At 38.0% G+C, this 9,892-nt stretch overlaps 1 protein-coding gene across 2 annotated transcripts in view; it reads right to left on the bottom strand.

The window, feature by feature from the left end:
• Nucleotides 1-3,153: 3,153 nt before the first annotated feature.
• Nucleotides 3,154-9,892, bottom strand: part of LOC108280873 (piezo-type mechanosensitive ion channel component 2) — a 96,429-nt gene continuing 89,690 nt past the window's right edge. For both annotated transcript variants that reach the window (XM_053673703.1, XM_053673704.1), the window contains 8 exons: nucleotides 9,536-9,683; nucleotides 9,011-9,199; nucleotides 8,766-8,855; nucleotides 8,348-8,517; nucleotides 6,364-6,477; nucleotides 6,170-6,249; nucleotides 5,757-5,937; nucleotides 3,154-4,795 (listed from right to left, as the gene is read on the bottom strand). In XM_053673703.1, coding sequence (XP_053529678.1) covers nucleotides 4,543-4,795; nucleotides 5,757-5,937; nucleotides 6,170-6,249; nucleotides 6,364-6,477; nucleotides 8,348-8,517; nucleotides 8,766-8,855; nucleotides 9,011-9,199; nucleotides 9,536-9,683 — 1,225 coding nt within the window. In that variant the 3' untranslated portion in view covers nucleotides 3,154-4,542. The remainder of the gene's footprint in view (nucleotides 4,796-5,756; nucleotides 5,938-6,169; nucleotides 6,250-6,363; nucleotides 6,478-8,347; nucleotides 8,518-8,765; nucleotides 8,856-9,010; nucleotides 9,200-9,535; nucleotides 9,684-9,892) is intronic.

Genomic DNA, 9,892 nt, shown 5'->3' with positions numbered 1-9,892 from the left:
CAAAGTGTCATTTCTTCAGTATTGTCACATTAAAAGATATAATCAAATATTTGCAAAAATGTGAGGGGTGTACTCACTTCTATGAGACACTGTATATACGTTGTGACTTCCCCATTGTGCAGAGTGGATTCCCTCCAAGTCCTGATTGAATGACTTTATTTTCGGTGTCTAGACTCTTCAGTCCAGCTCAGATGAAGCTCACTGTAATGTCGAAGGAATACTTCAGCACTGTTAGTCCAGTCTCTCAATACTGCATCTGTAACAAATGTATAATTACCACAGACAAGAAATTTCCCTGTACAAGGCGGGGGAAAAAAAACATCAGAAAACCTGTTTACTCAAAATTCACTTAAAATGTAAGCCTGCTAATGTGAAACACTTATTTTTATAGAACACTTAAGTTTTTCAGTCTATGGTTTGTAAATTAAACTTTATTTTTTGTAAAAAAAAAAAAAAAACAAACAAAAAAAACAACTTCATTCTCACAGAGATTTTTGCAGAGTCCAAATTTGCTTTAATAAATTACACTTATAAGCACAGAAAGGCTGCATTTACAGCACTATGGATACCACAAAAACCTTTGTGAAAGCACAAGTCAACAGAGTTTTGACTCTTTTTACCGTATTTTAAAATGTTGGAAAATGCCATTTTTTAAAATGATATAATATTATATTATATAACAGCTTTGCTAATACTTTCTTTCATTTGTTTCATGCTACAGTCTTTATTTTTAAGGTATTAACGGGCGTCTCATTTGCATTTCAGTTATACGGCTGAGCGACATGACAAAAAGTATCATATCGCGATACTTGAGGACGTGATGTGGATCACGATACGTGACCTGGCTAACAAACCGCCTGCAAAACAGTAGTGAAATAAGCAAAAAAAAAAAAAAAAAGTTAAACTGAGGTTGACGAAACTTTTCTTGAACGCTTACAAAGACAAAGAAGATTACATTTTTAATAAAAAAGACATCAAATACATCACCATATCCAACGATATCTCGGAAAAGTGCATCGCGTAATCATTTATCACGATATCGATATGTCGCCCAGTCCTATTTAGTTATATAGTTGCGTATGCTTATTCCGTAAGTGAGTTTTCAGTAAATAGTTTTTCTAGTACAGAAATTGTGGTCTGTGGAAATGTGCAATAGAGATCAGAGTAAAAAAAAAAATACTGGAGTATTCCTTTAATAAATATAAAAACATAACCCAAAAACTATTTTTGTTCATAGATACAAATGTTAAATATTAGTTTATTTACCAAAATGTCTTTTATCACATATATCTTACATGTACTATGTTAAAACTAAGGTATTGTCATGTGTACAGTATCCTGTATCATGTTTATGTGTTGCTGTTTTAAATAGAGACCAATTTGTAAAATTGTGAATATCAGATGGTTTATGCAGTCCTATGTAAATGACGTGAGGTACAGTAATGCATTCTTTGTGTTCTTGAACTTGGCCAACGCTAACCGATGTCTTTTCGTCGTATTAGTTTCGAGTCTCAACTATCCCTTTAATGTGTAGCTATCAGGAAAAAAAAAATATGATTGTGCACAAATGCTGGAAATGTGTCGTATTTAGTTAAGCAAGCTTCCAGTGAGCTACAACTATTAGGGACGAACACTTCGAACGTTTCTTTCCGACGCTATTTAAAATGGACATGTAAAATTGAGCTCGATTTCCTACTAACGATGGGAATTCCAGCTCTGTTCAGTGATTCAGATTATTTGGTTCAGCTCACCGATATGACTCGACTCCCACACGACTCCTAAAGTCTTTTTCATTCTATTCTGCACTATTTCTAGACAGTTTGCAATATTTTAAGCAGTGGTTGTTCATCTTTGCTGAACTATGGCTAAAATTGTTCTACCATCGAATTAACAAAATAACATTACTCAGTACATTAGCAATGCATTTTTTTACAAAATCCGTTTCAAATCGTTGTAAAATCAGCAAAGCACTACAAGTATGCATTGACAACTACAGTGTTTGTGCATTTGTGGTTGTGTGTGTGTGCTGCATTAAGAAGATTATTCTGATAAAGTGATCTGATGTACGCAAGCTGGCTCGCGAGCTTTCCCTAAAAGAGCCGACTCGAAGAGCTGACTCGTCTGCGAAGGACACGTCGCGATTTCCTACACTGTCAGAGTGCGAAGAACACCAAATGGGTATTAATTTCCATGTGTTGAAATGATTTTAGTTTGGAAACTGGGTTAAAATTAAAGTTAGGATCAGTTCTCTCATCTGTGTAGCTGCATCCGTTAGGACAAAGGTAGTTTTAGAAATAAATATCAGGGCCTCATGTTTGCGTCGTGATGTGACGTTTAACACTGTTTAACACTGAAACCTGATTGACTTTTAGGAGTAAAGCTGTGCTTTTGTAATTCCTACAGTTCATATCCAAGAGTTATTATCCATTCAGATCACCAAAGACATGAGGCTGGAGAATCATATGAAAAAAAAAATCCTGCTGTGAAGGGGGTTCCTCTGTGTCTAATACATTCCTCTGATGCTAATGATTAGTGTATGCACAGCAATAAACACCTTCGTCGGTGCACAGTACCTGGTCTTGCGCTTGTGTGTGTTGAAAAATGAAGAAAAGAAGAAAGCGGTACTTCAGTTCTTCAGTTTCGTAACAGGGGTAGGCTGATAGATGTAGCACAAATCCATGAAATAATTTTCCTTTTCAACACCTATACGTATTCCGGTATACATCCTGTGCGCTAAGAGCACCAAACATTTTTTCGTTCTTATTTATATTTGATGAGGCTGTAGAGTGTGGAGTTGAACTCCCGCCCTTTTCCCTCTTTAGTCCATCATTACTATATGCAAGTGCAGTTGTTGCTGATATATATATACATATATATATATATATATATATATATTTTCCCCCCACTGGGTCTTTATGAGTGCATTAGTGGGCAGCAGAGTTGCAGTGGAGTGTTTAAGATGTACAACATGGCATCAGCACTACAAATAAAGTGTAACAACTCGATACTTTGCCTCCTCCACTACAATCGGGTTAAACAGATTTACTCCGGGTTTTTGACTACACGTTCCTGTAAATAACAACAACAACAAAATAATCATTTTGTACTTTAAGTGTGCAAATAAAATGTACAGAGGAGAATAACGGTGGCCTTCTGATATGTGCTTTATTTGAAGGTTATCGCTTGTCTCAAGCTCTTCTTTTCCATCCTGACATTCTGCTACACAGCAAACTTAATAAAGCTTCACATTTCTTTGTCCCTGGAAAAGCATATGTACATGTGATGTAATGAAAACACCTCATGTTTAAATAGTAATTAGTCTCTCATGCTACAATGGCTTTAAATAATGCATAGTTCTGGGGGTTAAGTTTCATTAATGCTCTTCTCCCAGTATTCTCCTAGTGTCTCTGCGATTGTGCCAAGAACACTGGGACGTGGAGGTCGAACTTAGAAGAAAACTCGAAAATTGTAAACTGCAAAGTGCTGCCTCTTGAAAAAAATAAAAAATAAAATAAAATAAAAAAGCAAAGACAGCCCTTTCCTGTGCATAAATACACACTCCCACTGATATACTGTATGTACAAATCAGCCCAGTATACCCCCCCCTCCCTTTTTACATTTTTTAATTTTATGTTTTTTATATAAATGCATCAGTTTTCATATTGCTTTACCCCTTCCATACGAGTCATTATCTTCACATATAGGCCTATATCTTTCTGACAAACATGATATCTCCCAATACTTGCACATCATAAAAAAAGTTCATGCTCCATAGACTTCCACCAACCACATATAATCATTAATCAGCACTGCATAATCAGTTTTACGACCTTTCTTTCTTCGCCATCTTACATAAGGACAGTGCTCATTGGTGCAGATTCAAATTCTTGCCCAGTCCAACAGCTCTAATACGCAATGGAAAAGAGGACATCTCATGATGAAATGACCGGCGTGTGTTCCTGAGAAAAGACATTGAATGAATGCAAACGCAATTATTTGTACAAACTAAATAAGGCATGTGCAGATTGTCGGGTGATTGCTGTTGTGTGTCGGTCCAACCGTCTGAAAACAAACAAACAAACAAACAAAAAAACAAAACGAGTGTTGCCTCTCGCAGCTCAGAAAATAAAGCACTTAGTAATAAGGTCTGTTGGAAGGACTCAAGTCCTCAGACTCTGATCTTTAAATCACACAGATTTGTTGACCCGCCTTGTCAATCAAACACGATGGACGGCCCCCTGGGCTCATGCACTCCTAGCTGCGAAGGGTTGCTTTTTTGCAGTGACGCATGACGGGAAGTAGTCGTGTCTATTAAAGCCCTTAATAATGTACAGTTAGCTACAGATCAGTGATCTCTCCCACGCTACGTCTGATAAAAGTACTGTTTATGTGAGAGGCCAAGAACTGCAAAATGCAGCTAGTTGCCAATTTCGGCTGGCGTCTCATCCAGCTGTTCAAAACCCCAGCCTTGTGCTTCTCCATGTCGATCAGGAACTCCTCATGCACTGAGTGTCCTTGTCCATGACATTACACTTATCCGCCTCACTTGTTCTTCTCCCTGGTCCATTTGATCATGGTCTCTGGAGAGCGGTAGAGGAAGATGAGCTTGGAGTAAAGGTCTTCCTCCAGGTCCAGCTCTCCTGTTTCTCGGACGAGGAAGATGTCGGTGCAGAGTTTGAGGATGCGGTCCACATTGGGCAGCTCCTCGAACATGATGGTATGCGAGATTCCGCTGAAGAACTCACGCACAAACTTACCGATCACCAGCACCACGGACATGTACAGACCCATGATGCTGAGAGGAGAGAAATGCAGCTGGTTAAATCTAATCGTGGCTTCAAAACCACACACACATAATACATTCTGTATTTGTGCTATTTTAAATTTTTCATTTAATATGCTCAGAGTCTATACTTCTATGGAAACATTTTCTTGTGAATTATAACCTTATACCACAGCATGATTGAATTCTCGATTCTGATTGGTCAGAATGTGTTTATATATATATATATATATATATATATATATATATATATATATATATATATATATATATATATAACAGCAGCTCTGACACTAGTTCCAGCTGCAAGGCTTACATTAATGCACTTGTTCTACTACATTATGATTTATCATTTATAACCCCAATTCCGAAAAAGGTGGGACAGTATAGAAAATGCTAATAAAAACAAAGAGGAGTGATTTGTAAATGTACTTTGACTTGTATTTAAACAAATAAACAAAAAACGTATAAAGACAGGGTATCTGATGTTTTACGTAATCAACTGCCTAGTTTTTTGAAGATGTTTATATTGAAATTGATGCAACATATTGCATTATTTCAATATTGCCATTATTTCAATATTGCCAATATTTCAATGTTACAGTGTAATTAAAAAGAATGACGTGGTTTTTTTTCGGGATATTCACACGTGCGTGATGTGGTGTCTCACTTTAACTACTTTAGGTCACACTGGCAGCTCCCGTTCTCTTGATTTTCTTCCAAAGCTAAGGCGAAAGCCAACACTCGGCTAATAGTCAGTAAGAACGTTACTGCTTACAGCGTGCATATCTCAGCACAAAAAGCACTCAGAAAAAAAATTCTATCTATGACACATCTTCAAATTTTCCAGGACTTGTTGAAAGCTTGATTTTTTTAATATATTTCCATCCAGTGTGATGGATGTAGTGAAAATGACTGTAGTTGTGTAGAGGTGGGGGGGAAGAAAAACAGATGAAGGTTCATGTCCACTTACCCATATCCAGCCAGAAAGCCTAGACTAGGAGGGCTGACTTGATCACTGAGGATATAGAGATTCAGTCCAGGCTTTTTCTGTAGCTTGATTTTGCCTGGCTTGGTCTCGTTCACAATCCACCACTCCTGAAGCTTTCCCGTAGTGTTGTCTTGGCCTAGAGTCAGGGTGATGTTTTCAAAATCTGGAACAGAGAGTGAGAGAGAGAGACATGAGGGGGTTCATTTACTTTATTTCAATACCCAATGGGTAGTTTACATAAACCAGTCACTTGAACTTTCACCTATTTCTGTATTTAAGAGTAGTTATATCCTATTTAACAACATACATTCAAGGGAACACAAAGTGATAAAAAGATTGTTCAACAATGGATTTTGACTAATTACACAATGATCTCAGGCCTTTTACTGCCTTACCTGCACTCAGCTGATCGATGGGTTTAGCGTTGGCGTCACTGGGCGCACGCAGATATCTTGGGAAAATATTTTTGATCAGCCTGAAATCGTGCATTTTGGAACACATTAGACAATTTTCCACTAATCTTTCGAAATGCTGAAGCATGTCATCAAAGAACTGCTAATAAACCAAGTCGCTAAAAGCGTGCACTCACACAGACGATGTTTTGTTATTTAACAGTCTCACAAGATTGTCTTTAGTGTCCTTCTCCAGGGTGATGACGTGCTTGCCTGTTGCCATCTCTGATTTCGCTCCTAAGGTTGAGTTCCTACATAAAACACACAAACAGAATATACCTAAAGACAGCTTTCGTATAAAGAAAGACCCTTTTTACCCAGGATTACTGAGCAGCAGTCTTACGTGTGTTAGCTAATTGGGATTTTTGGCATTTTATTATTATTTTTAGTCTGGATATATAATTACAGAACACATTTTAGTTCAATAAAACTGCATCACTTTAGTCAATAAATATTTAAAGCTTTTGCTTAATATTCCTTTTAACATTTTCAAACAGCAAATGAATTAATTTCCCATGTTTTCATTTTATTTCTGAATGGATCATTGACTTTTTTCTCCTTCTTTCATATGCATACGCTAAATAAATGTTCTGCAGTGTCTAAAACAATAATAGAGCTACAGCTGGGTTTCTAACAGACTGCAGCTTTTTTTTATATATATATAGGGAAGTGAGATTATTTATTATTTTGCATATGTCAGAAATTGAATTTCTGTGACTTTATTACACAGTTGTAATTAGACACAAGACAGACAGACACACACACAAAAAAAAATCAGTTTTACGTTTCGGTGATAAAACATTTTATATAATAATGTCACTGTTAGGACTATATCTTTCTGCAACCACAAATCCTTAATGTTAACTTGCACAGTTAACTCCGCCCCTTCGCACACGACTGAGTGTATATCAAGCAGTGCATATTACAGATCAATAAATGTGCGATAGTCAGTTTTCTTTTGTATTTCTTACTTGAACATATAACCTGTAAGGTATTTGGACCATGATAAAAAAAAAAAAATAAAAAAAAAACATGACCTCAGTGTACAGGTGTACTCTTAAGGTACGTTCACATAGACAGCAAGTTGCCAGTCGCGGTACTATGAAGTTGCCAGTAGGCGTTCCTACTACCGGTTGCCATAGTAACATTTATCAGTGGGTGGTGTAACTAGCATTCCACTTTTGACAACAAATCAGTGTTCTTGCCGCTAAAATGAAACATTCTGGAGGGAGAGTGTTTGTATATAAAATTCTCCAGTGTATATATGCATCATATATGATGAAGGAGAAGCAGTGTGTGCTCTTTGCCATCGTGGCTATCTATCTGCAGCGAAAGCACAAGCGCTAGACTGCCTGGGTCCACGAAACAATTCGGACTCGCAGGTAGCATGGCAGATCACGGATCACGTGCGCTCGCCTGTCTTCACTCCCGTCGGTAGTCACTGTTCTCAACTTTGTCGCATCAGTGGACACACCCACATCCAGGTGCCAATTCTTGCTGCCGCTCATGTCGCTGGACGTTGCCAGCTCTCTGAAAGTGGATGCTTTCCGGTCGCTTTGTCGCTGCGAGTTGCTGCGTGTGCGAGTGTACTTTTACCCAATGCAACGTTATAATTTCTTTGTATTTTCCCTTTCTTGATTTTGCAAAGTTGGTCCATGAAGATGAGGGAAAAAATTTGACCAGTTGACTTTTATGGACATGTTTATCTTATTTTAAACTGATTACATTTCTTCTGAACTTTCAAATACAAAACAAATTGTTTATAGTTTAGTTTCATTAGTGATCGTCAGTTATTATTCTAAAGTCCTGTATTATTAAAAAAAAAACCTTTCATATTAAAACAAACTTCAATACCTGTGTGAAAGTCTAAAGCAAGACAAGATGGCAAGAAAACAGTACAACATGTCAACATTAACCCTTGCTCAACCTTGGCAAAAACTTAGCTTTACAAAAGTGTTACAAAAAATTATTTTTACTCAATTTCCATTCCATTTCTGAATAGTTCTCTAGTGTTTACTTCTGTCCTCTAGAGACAGATTTCAGAATCTGTAATGGTGGATTAGCTACCAGGTCATTTTTCTACTATATAAAAGATTAAACAGTAAAGATTGTGAGCTATACCTCTGTATAGACCAGGCAATGGTTAAATGGAATTCACTAGTCTGGTTCAACATCTCAATGAGGTTTTTCCGGCTGGGTGGGCTGATGGTCCACAGCGAATTGGAGCTTCCCTCTAGGTGGGCAATGGTAAGATCCTGATACACATATGCCTCGAGAAACTGCAACGCCGTCTACACGGGGGAAAAAAACACCACTTTTCTTCAATCTGCCATCCGCCCTTAGATCCATTAAACTTTCATTAATTATTTAAAATAACTGCTGCTCATCATGAGGGATCATAAACTTCAATAAATGAATAGAAACGGAGTTGATCTAAATACACCAGTGAGATTATCCGCCTCAGATAAAGCATTATCTTGACAAACATGGTCATATCTTGTATCAGGCAGACTGAGGTTAGTAAGTACTAGGAACTTACTGAATCTTTATAGGCATTATTGAACTCCTCAAACTGTTTCGAAGTTATGTTCATCAGGTCCTTCTGCTGAGCACTCATTGTGAAGATTGGCTAAAGAAATGCGTAAAGGGGATAAACAGATGGGTGAAGAACAAAAAACTGAAAACACATTTTCTGTTTGTACCATGCAATATAATGATATAAGGAGGTAAAGGTTTTAATAATATTACAGAGTTCTAAAGAGCACTCTCCTGGTGTATACATACCTGGAAGCCTCCGAGTGTGAGACTAAGAGAGACGTCGAGAGGCGTATTGACGACGCCTGCTACTGATTTGACCAGAGACATGAAGAGCAGAGGGAACCAGACGATGCAGATGAGCAGCATCACGATCATGCCACCCATCCCGTATTTCACCACCTTCTTCTTCTTCTGACCCCGAGGCTGAGGGTAACGCTGGAACACACACACACACACACACACACACACACACAATTAAAAAGTCAACAGAAACTTATCTTGTTCTTCTATCTCAGTTTGGCTCTCAATTGGATATACAGTCATCTGATTGATGGATCTGGATCCTATCCCGGGAACACTGGCTGTGACATGGGAGTACACCCTGAATGGCATGCCAGTGCATCACAGGGCACCGTACACACACACACATTCACACATAGGGCCAATACAGATTTGCCTGTAGCGTATAGATAAAATATAAACGGGACATCTAATATTCAATATATTTGAATGTAGTGCAGCATTACGTAAGCCTTGTTTTCAATCTCTCACCTTTTCGGACTCCCTCCAGCACTTGAGCACAAAGATGTGAGCGTATATGTCCTCCACACAGATCCAGCTGGACAAGCTGAGCGTCGTGTCTGTCCATACCCAGTCCATCACGGCACGCAGCTCGGTCAGAAACGGGATCAGACGAAACCTTCACAACACAGTCGGTCATTTTTTCAGCAAATTTCACTCTTCAGAATATGGAAGCAATCTCTTGGCATACAATATTTGCATTTACTTAACATTCCAGGTTTTAAAGAAAAAGTACGGTGCATTATAATATAAGGGGGAAGCTGACATAATTGGAGCATGCTTGCTTTATTTAAATGCACACAACTGTGACTTCGGTCCATCTATATA

Source organism: Ictalurus punctatus, chromosome 20 (genome assembly GCF_001660625.3).
Source record: "Ictalurus punctatus breed USDA103 chromosome 20, Coco_2.0, whole genome shotgun sequence".
Classification (NCBI taxonomy): Eukaryota; Metazoa; Chordata; class Actinopteri; order Siluriformes; family Ictaluridae; genus Ictalurus; species Ictalurus punctatus.
Note: the sequence above shows the minus strand (reverse complement) of the source record. Positions and strands in the feature narration are given on the sequence as shown.